The sequence below is a fragment of the Apus apus genome, chromosome 9 (genome assembly GCF_020740795.1).
Source record: "Apus apus isolate bApuApu2 chromosome 9, bApuApu2.pri.cur, whole genome shotgun sequence".
Taxonomy (NCBI): Eukaryota; Metazoa; Chordata; class Aves; order Apodiformes; family Apodidae; genus Apus; species Apus apus.
The window spans coordinates 18,565,710-18,581,539 of NC_067290.1; the positions used below are offsets into that span (position 1 = coordinate 18,565,710).

At 39.2% G+C, this 15,830-nt stretch overlaps 1 protein-coding gene across 1 annotated transcript in view; it reads right to left on the reverse strand.

Moving 5' to 3' along the window:
• The window catches only part of LOC127388242 (contactin-3-like), a 101,685-nt gene that overhangs the window by 25,192 nt on the left and 60,663 nt on the right, over positions 1-15,830 (reverse strand). Inside the window, exons 4-8 of the mRNA XM_051627549.1 lie at positions 13,144-13,347; positions 11,978-12,080; positions 10,810-10,994; positions 2,897-3,033; positions 618-747 (exon numbers count right to left, since the gene is read on the reverse strand). Of these exons, the coding sequence (XP_051483509.1) occupies positions 618-747; positions 2,897-3,033; positions 10,810-10,994; positions 11,978-12,080; positions 13,144-13,347 (759 nt within the window). The remainder of the gene's footprint in view (positions 1-617; positions 748-2,896; positions 3,034-10,809; positions 10,995-11,977; positions 12,081-13,143; positions 13,348-15,830) is intronic.

Below are 15,830 nucleotides of genomic sequence, written 5' to 3' on the forward strand. Positions count from 1 at the left end.
ATAAAAAGGAAAGAACTCCTGCTCTGAACCACACTGCTCTCACAGGTCCAGCTCTGAGATCAGTCTGTGCTGGAGGCAGAAATCACATAGGCATATGAGCACATAAGGCCCGAGTTCAGTGTTTCCCTCTAACAAATGGCTGTCACTATTTCAGACTCGGAGCCTGTCTGAATGACTGACTGACAACTCCCTGTCCCCTCCATCAAGAAAGGCTGCACATGAGAGCAGCCTATTGCTTTTAAATGCCATGGCTCCCCTGGGTGCAGCAGGTGAGTGCAGCTGATGGATGTGCTGAGCTAGTGCTGCCTCCAAACAACAGGAGCAGTTTTAATCTTCAGGCCTGTGTCCAAGCCCCCAGCTCTGCGCTTCCCCTAATTAATAATTTAGCTGTGTTCTGTTTGAAAGCAGTGAATGATTGGACTGTAAACCCTGTGGAAGCAGGAGTCAACTCCTCAGCACTGGACGTAAAGATACTAGGTCGACAAAAATGTTTATTTCAGTGACAGCATCTGAGTGAGTTTCATTTGAGATCATGATGAGGTGGGATATGAGGGAGGTGGAGGGGGTGTGGAGAGGGAGAATGAGGTTTGTGTTTTGGTGAAAAAGGAAAATCTTACCTACAACTCTGAGCTCTGCACTTGAATAGATGACACCATGTTTATTTTCAGCTATGCACTGGTATCTGCCAGAATCTGTCAGATTTAGATTTGATATTGTAAGTGCACCATTTTCAATTTGGATCCTTCCCTGAATATTAAGAAAAATACCTTTATTGATGATATATTTCCTGTGAAAAATTTAAAATAAGTAAGAAATATAAATAGGACAGCAGAAGTACAAAGAAATGGGGTAAATGTAACAGGCTAATAATGAGAAATGATTGCATCATGGTATGGCAACAGTGATCAGATATGGACACTTGTCAGCACTGTGTAGGAAATCCATTCTTCAAAATTGCTCAGTTTCACAGAGGCTTCATAATTTCAAATATCCTTGCATTTCCCCAGAAATATGGACAAAATCATACTAGGCTCCTCACAACAGACCAGAGTATCCAAACTACACAGATGGCCCTGGCATTTCCCAGCAGTTAGAGATTTCACACATGCCATTTGCTGATGAGCTCTGTGATACTATGCAGAAAAAATACCAAGAGTCATTACATGGAAGACATATTTAAGTGCTTTAGAGCTGACAAAGCTACTGAAGTACAGGGTTCTTATCACTTAATTTTGGGAAGTTATATGATTCCAGTAAGAAGTGACTAATTTGAAGGATGGACTGGCAGGAACTGGTGAGAATAGGATCCAGTGACAAGGACAAAACCAAAGGAGCTTCTCTGGGGAAAACTAGAGAAGCAGTAGCAAATCAAAAAGAACAAACTATTTGCTCATAAACATTTTCTGGGTTTTTTGGAGCAAAAGTGCTTAACAAGCAATCAGGATGTGGCTCAGCTGCCTTTTTTTAAGGGCACATACTCAAGTGTTGGCCTCACTGCAGGGTGACTCTGGGTATTTGTGGGCAACCAGGACAGCTCAGCTCAGCTCCTTCCTTGGCAGGTCCCTTCCCAGTTCAGTGCAAGGTGCTCAGCCAGTTAGACAAGGCACAAAATCCCTAAGCCTAAGTCTTGACCCTCTAGCATCCCAAGCTGCTCTTCTTACCCTTCCTAACAGAAGATGTGTTTCTGGAGCAGGCGAGCTAAGCTGAACAACCCCAGCAGGTTTTTGTGGAGAAGATCCAGCCTGAGGAGGAATTATTGCAGTCAAGGAGCTGAAGACAACTGATCATGAGAGAGAGAACTCCTCTCCTGATGTCTCCTCAGCACTGGCTTTCAAAGAGTTAGCCTCTAGTTTACAGCCCCCTACGTTTCCACAGTCAGTCACGCTCGTGCCCTTACATCAGGCCAAGAGGCAGGACACCAGTGCTCAGAGCAGAGATGGGATGACTGAATGAGGGAAGGTATTTTTGTACTTAACTGAGCTAAAGAAACGTATTACCCGGGTGACATTGCGTGATATGGTAACAATGCTCTTAAATCACCGAGATGAGATTTTGTACTCCCTCACTTAACCTGTCCACAAAACACTGCCATTCCTTTTAGTGAGCACATAACTGCAGCACTCTGAGCACTAAGAAGTGCTTTTCAGTGCTTAGATCATTTTTCATCACCATTCACTAAATTCTCTTCAGCAGTCACTTTCCTCTTCAACTCTAGGTGCCAACTCTGAGCACAACACACTGGCCACGGGGAAAATTCCTTCCTGCAGTGGTGCAGTGCCCACAGTTCATACTCCTGATGATCTGAAGTGGGCAGTTTTCCCAAGGAAGCAGTGAGAATTAAAATCAATACAGGTATCAGATGCATTGCTGCATTTCTGATCTGGAGACCAAATACCTCACCTCCTAAGCACAGCCTCTCTTCCCTCTCACTAACTGCATTACTTTCCACCAAAGCACACACCTATGTTCCATTGCTGCTCAGATTTCACTCTGTACCAAGTAACAGTGTCCTATGACAAGTACAACAAAATCATTTTAAGTTCTCTCTCTTATTTACAGGTGTTAATGTATGACTTTAATTAACTTCCTCCTCTAGTCTTTCCTTTCATACTTGTTTGTATGGTTCTGTCTTTGCTTTTAAATCTTCTTTTAGCTGGGATATTTTTGTCCAGCATAATTTGTGTTTCTGGTGTTGCAGCTTTTGACATTTTCCTTGTGAATAATCTTGACAAACACATGAAAAACAGTATCAAATACTTCTCATGAGTGATTACATGGACTTGTATGAACTCTTATAGTTATGGAATCATAGAACAGTTTGGGTTGGAAGGGACCTTAAAGATATGAAGTCCTGTTAATTTTACATAGGACCGTGTTTTTCCTTATGGGATGTTACCTCTATTGACAGTTGGTCTCCATTCTTCAGCCACCTGTATGATGGTTTGGGCTTCCCACTTGCTCTGCAGTCCCAGTATAATGTGTCTTCTACAGCAACTTCCAGGTCTTTTATTGTCTGGATCCAGTGAGGTTTTGCTGCAGATGAAACACAAACCAACATCAAAGATCCCTACAAGTTATTGTTCCTTATGGGAATCAAAGGGTTAATCTGCATGGCAAGGATCTGGGGACTGGTTTGTACCACCAGAGATTCCCACTGCTCCTGCTTCAAGTCACCTCATGAAAGGAATTACTCTTCCTTTTAAACATTTTCATTAAACCAAAAGAGAATTGAGATTAGAGATCACTAAAGCTGAACTAGTGAAACCAAGATTAAAATCACTAATGATTAAACAACACAACTGTGAAATTGAGGTAAATGTAAAATAAAGAAAATAGTGGTGATACTGGAATTCAATAATTTATGCAGCTAAATAATCAAATTAATACTGAAGAAATAATGCTAAGTCCTGAAAAAATGTAAAAGGATATTACATTTGTCAGCCTTAGTTCTAAATACTACTTGAATTGTTTTCTAATGCTGGTCAATACTTAACTGGAGAAATACATGGATATATGAGACTGTTTTTGAAAGCATTACTCTTAGCACAGCATTTGGATGATGCAAAGCATTAAGAATATGCCCTTAAGAAAGTCCATAAAAATCACTGTATTTTGAAAATAAATAGATAAATTATTAATACTGAACATCCTTCATAATTATCTAAAGTACAATTAAAACTGTAGAGATGGGAGTTTTAAACATCAGTTACAACTGTCATAGGGCTAAGAGGAAGCTCCTTGACAAATAAAGATGAATGCAGGAAAGACAACAGTACTTTATTCCTTTAGTGCTATTTTAGACAACAGTGTTTTATAGCTCATTTGTGTGAATTTTCTTTACATTTTTTTCAACTTACTAAAAAGTTTATAATCTTGATAAAAGCTGTTTCTCCTAGGAAAGATAAATTCTGGACATTGAACAAGGAGAAAACAGATTAGAAATAAGCTTAGTTGCAAATACAGAGCTAAATCAATCTGACTACCTTAAAGATATTCCTAAATTGTTAATTTAGGAAACTGTCCTAACATACTCAGATCAAAACAAGTTGAGAGGGCAAAGAAAAAAGAAAGGCCTTGGTGATTCCAAGGGCAGGTGGGATGGGGCTCTGAGCAGCCTGGTCTAGTGGGAAGTGTCCCTGCCCCTGCAGGGGAGCTGGAACTTGATGATCTTCAAGGTCCCTTCCAACTCAAAAAATTCTTTGATTCTGTGTTACAGAAAAATATTATAATTTAAAATATGAGTTTTGGAAGCAGAGAAGGCCCCAAGGGAAGTCTGTGGCACATCCAGGAGCTGATCCTGTTCCACTGCCACAGGCACAAGACCAGCAGCCCAAGGTCTGGATGAGGGCTAGTATTCCTTTCATTCCTAGGAAAGACTCTCTTTTCTAGCACAGTTTTTCTGTCCATCATATATTCTGCATGCAGGGATGTACAGTGCCACACTTTTCTTATAGAAAGGATTAATACTGTTTATGATTTATGGATAAATACTCAGGATTAATTTCTCACAGAAGAACCTACTACAGTGTATTCACTGAGATATTAATGTAGGAGGTTTTGGAATTGAACCAGCATGTGCTGAAAGCAAAACCTCCTGATATATCTTTTGTTTTGCACACCTCTCACACCCCACAAGGATGAATGCCTTTCATGGATTTGAGGATGATATATTTTTACACTCTCTTTATCAAAGTCAGCTCTGAAAGCCAGGATTACCTGATCTTCCTGTCAGACAAAGGTACTCTCATAGTGATAATTTTGGTTTAATCTTGAAAGTTAATGTTGTAACACTTGAGTTCAAGAAAGAGCCACTGCTTTATCTCACTGTCATTTGGCACATTTGCCTCATGTGTCCAGGGGATGAAAGCTCAGGACACTCCATGCTGACATGTTTCCTGCACTTGGCATGCCTAAATATTTATGCAACAACAGGGACTGAATTATTGATGGATCCATACATCTACAATATTTCACATCTGCTGCCTATCTCCACTAAAAAGTAGGTTAAACACAGGCTATTGTCAAGTTCAAAATCTCAGGTTCAATTCCATCAATGAAAAAACTATAAATTTTAGGACTCTTTATGTCAGTCTCCATAGGAGGGTTTCTCAAATCTCCACAGTAGACATGATAAACTGGGTGTTTTTGGGAAGTGTGGGAGCAAGACAACCACCCAAACCAGAAGTGAACAGAACAGAGGTTCCTAAGCCCCTAGGAGAGAAATTTATGGTGCCTTTTCATTCGCAGAGAGTGTTGAGGTAGACTAGTGATTTTCTAGAAGATGGCCCTTTTTCTCTTCAAATTACTGATGAAGAAATTCAGCAAGAGAGAAAAAAGACCCTTTTCAATCTGCCACATCTCAAAGTCTTTAAAAAAGGCTGAAAAAGTATTAGGAAGTGTTTGAAAAAGAATAGTTCATCCAACCAGTTCAAAATTGAAAAGACATCTAAACAGGGGCAACTTCAGCTGTAAATACTTCACTGAATACTCTGAATCTTGGCCAAGGTAAAGATGGTCTGTGCTGCAGCAGCTGAGAAAAGTGCAGACAGAAGGTCACATATGAGGTCTACACACCCTCTCAGAACAGAAGTGTGACCTTCCAAGCCCAACACTGCCCTTTGCATTGAGCTCTGCCTGCTGCACCTGAATTTCTGAGTCTACAGCTTTATTCCTCTTGAGGTCTAGTCACTGTTAGGTGAATGTTACCTGCTTAGAACAGCCTGTTCCACCAGCTCTGCCATGTCTGTGCTCCTGAAGGAAAACTAGTGTCTTTGGAACAAAGCCTCATTCCCTCCTGGAGCTACTGCATTGGCCTGGTGTGTAACTTGGATCTTCCTGAGGAGACACCACTCCTTCCTCCTTAGGCAAGGAACAGGCAAGCAGGCAACGTGTGCTCATTGAAATGAAAAAAAGGTGATGTTCTGTAAGTTGAGAGGCTGGAAGTTAATTTTAATGGAGCTGGTAGTGCAGGGTTTGAGACTGTGACAGGAACCTGCATGGTGAGGTCGTATTAACAATTCTCAGGAACTTGCTGTGCAATCTTCATGAAAGATTCATACAAAGATCCCTTAGGACAACCTACTTGTAGGTAAGTGATTTTCTGAAGCAGGTTAGCTGTCAGCCTCATGGCCAGTCACTTGGAAAAGCACCAGCCTGTATTTTGCTTCAGTTGCTTTTGCCTAAAATATTCCTTGCAATGCTCATGGTCCCACAGGCAAGAGGTGATGCAAGTGTGCAACTTCACACAAGTATTTATCCCAGGGAGGAGACTTGGTCACCTTTTTTTGCTGGCTAGGATCACCCTTTTCTTCCAGCTAATTAGGCCAGGCAGGTCTTCCTGAAGGAAACAACTACTGCTTCATTACACTCAAGGGCACCCCTGAAGGCCATAAGGAAAGGAAGAACCATTTTTTAGACATTTAAGAAGAACCCTTTGAAATGACTGTTCTGGGGGTTGGTGTGAATGAAAACCATCTGCAATGACTGACTGTGACTAAGCTCTTGGAAGCAATGGCTGAAAAGTTCAGAAGCTGTGCTGAGATCTACTTTGTAAATGACCTGTGGGGTACCATGCACAATGCATGTCAACAGGTATTTTTACATACAATTTCCTTCAGAGTAGGAGACACCAGTAAAAATTTCCTGTTAATTCTGTGAGCCACAGCAATAGCATGGAGGAAAGGCAGAACTTCAGGCTCATGACTTGTGCCCAGGCACTATGCTCACCCAGAGAGCACCAAGGTCTACAGGAAGCTCTTCCAGAACTGTCCCTACCTGGGGCTTGCACAGAAGATTTGGTCTGCTTATACCCATATCTTTACTTTGAAATTTACAGTATAAAAGATGGTCTGCAAATCTCCTCTGAAAATACCTTTGGACTGCTCAGCAGCTGGGCAATAAATCAGAGTCAAAAGGAACTTTCCACAGCGTGAGAGAAAGCAGCTATGAAGCACACTGGGAAAAACACCAACCAGAAAATGTAACCTTCATTTTTCTAGGTAGTATATCTGAAAGTCAGGCTGTGACATTCATACTGATGCCTACAGCAGAGATGGACCTTATTTTATCTCAAAACTCCCAAGTGACTTTAAACATGAACAATCTTTTTTGCTGATAAAACAACAGAGCCTAGAGAAGCATCTAACTCATTCCTGAAGATGTCCATTATTTGACCTTCATTCAAAAAAAAAAAAAAAAGCTCTCAAACAACAGGTAATTTCTACATCACTGGGAAAAGTTTTAGTATAAAAAAAGAGTAACAATTTGTCTCTGTAGCAAGGCAATTAAAATATTAGACAGCACTGACAAACTCTAGGCTGATCAAACTATGAAACTCCTTGATATTATTTAGTAATTTTTAGTTGTGTATTTAATATTTTGAAGATGTGAGGCTTAATTTCTGAGTGAGGCTCTTCCACATACATGAATAATGTAGTTTCAGTCTAACTTGGGTGGTACATTATTACAAAAAGAATTCCCAAATATTTTTTTTGGTACACTAAAAAATCATGTAGATTCTATGTCTCACTGACAGGTTTGCCTTTGCTATAACAGACCACAAGGAGAACAGCAGCAGCATTTTTTCCCCAAGTTAAACATTTTACCTTGGTGCCAACAAGCAAGAGTATATTTCTATATAAAGAATATAGAGTATACTTTAAATTAATTGCTTTACGTTATCTCTACCATGTTACATGTTAAAAATAAATAAAATTCAGAAATTTAATTGTTTCATCTCCTCTCATTTTTCAGTGCCATGAAACATCTGCATGAATTCTTTCTTCTTCTATTATCTCTTTATGGAAAGGGCCAATAGCTATGACAAATCAAAGCAAATTATTTATATATTCAGGTTTTATATTCAATCAAAGTTAGATAATCTTGTCCTATTTTTAGCACATTCTGAACTCCCCTGAGGAGAAAACTGGCATTAAACAAATGTTGGAACTGTACAAATGACAATAAACTGAACATTTGATGTTGGGCTTTTCTTGGTAAAATCCATCATGAGAAAAAAGGAAGATGAATAGCCTGTTCATAATGCTATAAAAAAAACCTCAGAATATCTGTTTTAGAGTTTCTATTTTAAATATCAACTTCAACTATGAGTCAAGAGTTATATTTAAAACTCATAATAAATTTAAAAAAAAACAGACTAATTTTATTTTTCATGAAGAGAGTTAGAGATGTGCACAGAAATCAAATATTTATAAGCATTCTTGAGAACCTGAGTATGGACACGATGGAAGTTGAGCCCATGTTCCAGTGTTTTGTGGTTTCAAGACTGCAATTAATTATTGGAAGAAGAGGAGGAGATCGCATAGAAGACATAAGTGATTTTATTTTTTTTAATAAAACCATTTATGCACTGAAAAGCTCAATTTTCAAATTTTATAGTTTCAGCTCATAAAACAAATCAGGAGAGCACTTCATAGCAATGAAAAAAAAGAAAACCTGTTTTTCAGTCACACAGAAAATTTTTGTCACTTTTTTTCCCCCCCCCGTGAGGATTTAATGCTCTCACTATTTCACTATGACAACTTGGAAAATGTTAACCCCAATTCTTGTACTCTTTATTGGGAAAAGTACTTTGTTCTGCTGAGGAGAAGAAAATAAATGTTGTCACTGTTGAAATAAGGTATTTTTTTGTAATGCTTCTATTTTTCTATACAAGATTAACAGATAAATCTTACACTTCTACCAATCAAGTGTTTTAACAGCAGCCAACATCCACTGATGTTACCACACAGATCTGTCATCTCTGCCAGTGTTGGTACTTTCTGGCAGACGGTTATTTCTTTATTCTAAGTCTTCAGTATGTTGCATTAATTCCCCCCAAATCCTCATCTGCTTTTAGAACAACTTCCTTAAATATTGATCTTTTACTGGAAGACTGAGTGGCATATGGTTACACTTCTTTACCAGACAGATTTCTGAGCTTTGATACCAGGCACAGCAGCGAGCCATGGGAAGACAGCATCTTCAGTCATAGAGCATTATTAAACTACAAACAGAATTAAAATCCTCCAAATTATTAAAAAGTGTTGAAATGATCCTATCCTGAATACAGACTTGTTGACATTCTATCTGCAACAACAAAGTAAATGACAAAATAAGAGAGATTGCTTAAATCTACTTAATTCTGCAGAGTGGGTTTCCTTAAGCAGAACAAATGAAATGAAACAGTTGGAGTGCCATTAATGCCATTACTGGTCTCACTATTCTTTTCAGGCTAAGCATCCATATCAGGGATGAATCTAACATGGGCAGACATATATATTGGAATATGAACTCTCTTTGAGGGTTCAAATCCCTTTCTGGATTTGTAATGAAAATGTTCACACTGATTTACTTGTCCCAAAACTGCACCTTGTTTGCTTTTAGTGATTAGCAACATCCTTTATTTCAGCTCTGTGTCCTTTAATGAGCAAAAGAGAACTTGAAAAGCAGGTCAAATATCTCAAGGTTGCCCACTATCGTAATTACAAGGACTAATGAACACATCTACTCTATTTTGTATGTAGTTTACATTGATCTGTCTCACAACTGCCCTGATTTAAAACAGGAGTAGGAATACTGAGCCAAACTGATGGACAAACCACAACTTGTTTGAAACTCCCAAGTAGCGAATAAAAGTCACTTTATCAAATCAAATGCATAGTGCTGAGTTTGGAACAACAGATGACACTGGCAGATGGAGCATCCTAGATCTTTTGCCCCGTGTTCTTCACAGGATTAATGAAAAAAAGTCATAATTACAGCTAGCATATGGAAAATCCAGGTTGCTCAAAGTCCCTCATCCAACCTAAAGCTGGAGTATCTCCAATGATGGGGTACTGATTCAGTGTAACTACTAATTTGGAAGTTGAGGTGGGGAGACATCTCTTTTCCTCTTTATAAAATCTGTGGTGCCTTAATTTAAATCTTCACTGACTAAAACCCACCTTGCAGCAGTCCTCTGTGTTCCAGCAAACAGCAGCTTCCCATGCTGAAGTGGTAACTGGGAAGAACTCTCCCCTGAAGTTGCACAGTAGTTACGCTTTATCCTTCTACGTACAACTTGAAAACAAATCTTTGCTCTGCTATTACTGGATGAGAAACAGCATTGCAAAGCACAGGCTGAAACATTCTTTAAATTGCCATTTACCTAAAGAAAATTATATTTGCTGAGATCTGGCTTTAACAAAAATTGTCAATTACCACTTTGTTGCAAATCACTCTAGCTTTAAACCAGCACCAATGGGTTTTGCTGATATTCATTTCACTCTACAGCCTTAAATTCACAAGAGACTGTCTGTTTTCCAGCTATTAAATTTCATATTATTTCATATCCTATGCTAGATTATATTGTCTCATTTATTTACTCATTTAAAAATAAAATTGGCTGTTTTGAAAGCAAAGGATTGACAATATCCATCAGTAATCTTTTCCTAAAGCAAGATAAAATTTGCATTTCCTGTAAATGTGAGGCCTAAACGATCCCCCAAATAAATCCAATTGACTGAAAATCTAAGGTTTCACCAATGGACCAATAAGAACTGTTAAAAAAAGTCTTTCCATCATAGAAAAATAAGCATAACCACTTTCTCCACTACTCTTAGCAACCCTTTTGAGCCTGGACATTTATCAGAAATGTTATGCAAAAACATGTCACAGAGTTCTCATTCTCTGCGAGTTGTTAAGATGCCATGGATTTTTAAGCACAAATGCTTGATGGTATTGCAGAAGCTGTAAACCACAAAGCACCCTAAACCAGTTTATATTTCATGTGTAAAGAGGGGAGAGAGAGAAAGTAAGTTAGTTTCCTACCATAGTAAGTGAGACGTCCTCTCGCAATGTTTTTTCCTCTGGAATTTTCAGTTATACATTCATAGAGCCCTGCATCCTCTTGCTGGAAGTTTGGTATTTCAATCATGCCATTGGATTTCCTCAGCTTTATTTTACTTGGAAATGGCAGACCATCAGTTCTTCTCCAGTTAATCTGAGGCACAGGGCTAAAAAGAAAATAACTGGAGTTTAAGCAGTTTTGCCTAAAGTACTTGATTGTCAAAATTAGATATTTAAACTAATACACAATAAAACCCAGAAGTGACTAAAAGCTTGTGTTAAAAGTGAGATTCATAGTGCACGTGGCAGATGGTCAGACACTATGACAGCTGATTTCCATGTACCATTCTGTTTTATGCCCTGTTATTTGTGGTATCCAATTTTTCATGAATATGTGTGTGAATGTCCAGTGATCGTAAAATTCCTTGTATAACAGCACCAGCCTTCCTTGAAGATGGGCGAGATTTACCAGTGACTTCCACAGAAGGAGAATCAAGGCAAGTCTTCTGAAATTCCCATCCTCCAACAGCCATTCATTTTCTGATTTTAAAACCTTCCCTCACCTAGCTGGGGAACCACAGCGATAGCACGTGATTAACTTCTCAATCTGGCACTTCAAATTATGAACAGCTGACAAAGCTTGCTGCAAATAAGCCTCAAAGTGGTAAGTAAATACATTTACAGAAACCTAAATGCTTTCTGAGATCATTTGTAAGAGAATAAATATATCAATTGTGTGTGAAATACCATTCAGAAGAGGAAAGTGTTGTAATCATTATTTCAGCTATAAAGGAAGAACAATATTATGAAAGCCTCAAGTACATTTAACAGTACAATTCAGATGAAATTCTTGCTGACTTCAACAGCAGCTCCTTCTACACAGAGAATGCAGAGCTAGGTCAAAGGATATATGCAAAACTGCACTGATCGTTGCCAAGATAATTTGAAAAGCAAATTCCTGTGCTGCAAACATATACATGTTGATTCTAAAGAAAACAAACAATTTCTCCAAGACTCTCTGCCCTCTTATTCCAAGGCAATGATTGTGATGATGAAAATAGAGTCTTTAGAAAACACCAGCAGAACGACTGCCAGCATGAAGAACCCTCATGTCCTCCAACTTTCAGCATGGATGGAGTCTCCAACTTACTTTCCTAGCGCAAAACATTCGAGTTTCACAGTCGAGCCTTTAGCTGCAGGAAGTGTCTCAGGAAACTGAACTTCTATTTTGGGTTCATATTCTCCCATCACACCTATAGGAGGCAAACGAAAAAGAAAATTTTTAAAGCCTTTTTTCTCTCTTTAGCATTACATCACATGAAATCCAAAATGCATGTTTTTTTCTCTCACATTCCACTTAGAAGAATAGGGATCAGCCAGTGAAACCACAGTCCAGCATAGGAGAGGAAGAGGAGCATGCAACACAACATAGTTCATCCTCCCGAAAAGCAACCAGCATTCTGAGAAGGCATGGAATCATAGAATCATAGGGGTTGGAAGGGACCTCGAAAGATCATCTAGTCCAACCCCCCTGCCAGAGCAGGATCACCTAGAGCACATCACACAGGAAGGCGTCCAGGTGGGTTTTGAATGTCTCCAGTGAAGAAGACTCCACAACCTCTCTGGGCAGCCTGTTCCAGTGCTCTGTCACTCTCACAGTAAAAAATTTTTTTCTGATATTCACCTTAAACCTCCTATGCTCCAATTTGTATCCATTACTCCTTGTCCTATCACTGGTCATCACTGAAAAAAGCTTAACTCCATCTTCTTGACACTCACCCTTTACGTATTTGTAAACATTGATGAGGTCACCTCTCAGTCTCCTTTTCTCCAAACTAAAGAGACCCAGCTCCCTCAGCCTTTCCTCATAAGGGAGATGTTCCACTCCCTTAATCATCCTTGTGGCTCTGCGCTGGACTCTTTCAAGCACTTCCCTGTCCTTCTTGAACTGAGGGGCCCAGAACTGGACACAATACTCCAGATGCGGCCTCACCAATGCAGAATAGAGGGGGAGGAGAACCTCTCTTGACCTACTAACCACACCCTTTCTAATACACCCCAGGATGCCATTGGCCTTCTTAGCCACAAGAGCACGCTGCTGGCTCATGGTCATCCTCCTGTCTACCAGGATCCCCAGATCCCTTTCACCCACACTGCTCTCCAGCAGGTCAGCCCCCAACCTGTACTGGTGCATGACATTTCTTCCCCAAATGCAAAACTCTACACTTGCCCTTGTTAAAAAGGTTATGCTTTAAGAGAAAAAAAAAATGACAACTAGACATGGTATTTATTCAGAATGAAAAAGGGAGGTCCTACCATCCGTGCGCAGCACCAGAGGAGTGGGTGACCCGAGAACTTGGCTGTTGGTGACCGTGCTGGTGACAACACAGGTGTAGTTTCCCACGTCTGATGGCTCAACTTTGGCTATGTAGAGGTGACCAGTCTCTTGAGACACAAAGCGACGGCTGTCCTCTTGCACAAATGATGGATACTCATTGAAGATCCAAGCAAATGACAAATCTAATTGGTAATAAAGAGAAGGAAAGATGGTTGGTAGGATTTTGCACTTTTTTTTCTTTGAAGTTCAGTTTATTTTAATATTACATTGTATTTTCCACAGTGCTTTATATACAATGGTGCACTGTGTAACATACAGAACCAGAGAGCCAATGATGGGAAGAAATTAAAAAAGGTACCAGAAACAAAAAAACCACCAGCAAACCAAAACAAAAAAGCAAACCTAACCATTTTCCCACCAAAGCCATGTCTCCTCTAGCAGAAGAACAGGGTGAAAGGAATTCAAAGTGTTTTACTCAAGGATAAGTTTTCAAAGAGTTAATATGCATGGGAAGAGAAGTAGACAGCAAAAACAAGACCAAACTTTGCTAAAATGGAAATATTATTCATTCAGTAGCTACTTAACTCAGCTAGATAGTTAGCAGATAGAAACAGCACAGATGTATGCAAGTGAAAGGAATGTCAAAAGCACCAGAAATTCACATTAGGGCTCACCACAAACTGCATTTTTAATAGAAAAATCCTCAAAAATATCCATAAACCCCCCCCCACTTTTGTATGAAATGGCAAAGCAGCCTTCACTACCATTCAACTAAAAGCTTTGGCATCAACTGCCTTACAATTTGTTTTTTCCTGGACACCACTCTGAGCTCTGTGTGTCCAATTTTAATTGGCAAGAGCCCCTTCCTGTGCGAGGCCATGTGCTTGTCTCATTCATATCCTACAGAATCAAAGGAAATTAATTTTTAATGGTTTTTCAGGCAAGAAATAATTTTTCACCCAGCTGAAAGTTTATAAAAAGATTACAGCTTCTGCAAGCGCTAATTAGAGACAATTATAGCTTGATTGACCTGCCTTCATGTTAAAATCTCTTGTAGCATTTGCAGTGCCCCTACAAAATGGAGATCATCCCTTCTTGCACAGGTTTAATTTGAAAGTACATAAATTTGGATGAAGCCATGAAAGGGAGAGGAGGCATTTTCATAACCCCCATCATCAAGTGTGACTATGCACCCAGAAAAGCACCAAGCCAACAGGACAATTTAACACAAGGTAAGATTGTGCAGATGTAAAAACATTCAAAAAATCAAATTATTAAAATATTTATGGAGTAGCTAATGCAAAAAGGACATCAAAAGAAATGTCTGATCATAATTGCATTTAATTTTCTTCTATCAATATTTAAACTCCTTCCATTAACATAATTTTCCAGAAGCAGCGTCTATGAACAAATAACAGTTTCAGGACTTTTCTCAAGAGTAAAACCTTCGTCTTATCAGGAAATATGTGTTGTTGAAAACAGTCACCCACCCTTCTGGAGCTGCAGCCTGCCTCCTCGTGTGAAACAACGGCTTGCTCTAGAAGTTCATTCCTACACCAGAGGTGTAATGGATTATGACAAGGAAGGGCAAGAAGGATTCGCCAAGACAAGACAGAGTAGTCAATGCAGTGGCAAATAAAACTTTGTCATCTGCCTTGATTTCAGCCACAAGAATCTACTAACACAAGCCAAAGAATATTCACACAGTCACCAAAAAATTATTCTGTGCACCTGTGGTCCCATCTGCAATGGAAACATCAAGATGAGGGGTCAGGGGTTTGTTTTTGATTTGAGAGGTTGAGTAAGGACTGCAGTGCAGGGGCAGCTGGGCCCCTGGTACTGTTTAGTAGCTACCAGCCACTGCATATAGAAACAAAAAAATTATTTTAAAAAAGGGTAAAAAAGAAAAAAAGAGACCTCCTGAAGAATTTGAAGGGGACCATGACCTCACAGGCAGCAAAGATTATATAGTGCTGCTAAATAGGAAAGACCACCAAAAAAAGCCTAATTCCATTTTCACAAAGCATCTGGATGACCACCAGGCTGAGGGAAAGGCTGTAGACCAAATTTGGTATCAATTCAGGAACTGTTAAGAAAATTTACATTTTCAACTCTACATCAACTAGGACATCCACAAGACAGGAATGTGTGGGAATCCAGGTTTTATTGGTTCCAGCATTTATTTAGCTACTTGTTTTCCTTAGCCCAAAATAGGGTTTTATTTTTTTAAAAAACTGAAGACAATAAAAAGAAAAATGACATTAAAAACATTGAAAGGAGATGGACAGATCTGGATACACAGCAGGAAAACACGTAGCTTGATTTCATTCTTATTATACTGGGTTAAGTCAAGAGTAAACGCATTGAAATCAGTCATTATGATTATGAAAGCCACACGACGTGTATCCCAGTTTAATTGGCTCCTTCAGCAGCCTATGAATAAGCACTCCTGGAAACTTAATTCCCCATTCAACATATATTTTCATCAACTCTTAAAATAAGGAACAGGGTGTTTCTTTGCCAGTGCCTCACAGCCATATCTCATTTTATATTTATTGTACTTTACAAAATTGTATTCTTATTTTCAAGAAAAAATTCCTCTTAAACAACTTGTTCTGTGATTTATTATGTTTACGCCCTTTGCCTGTTGCTGATCCTAGGGCAC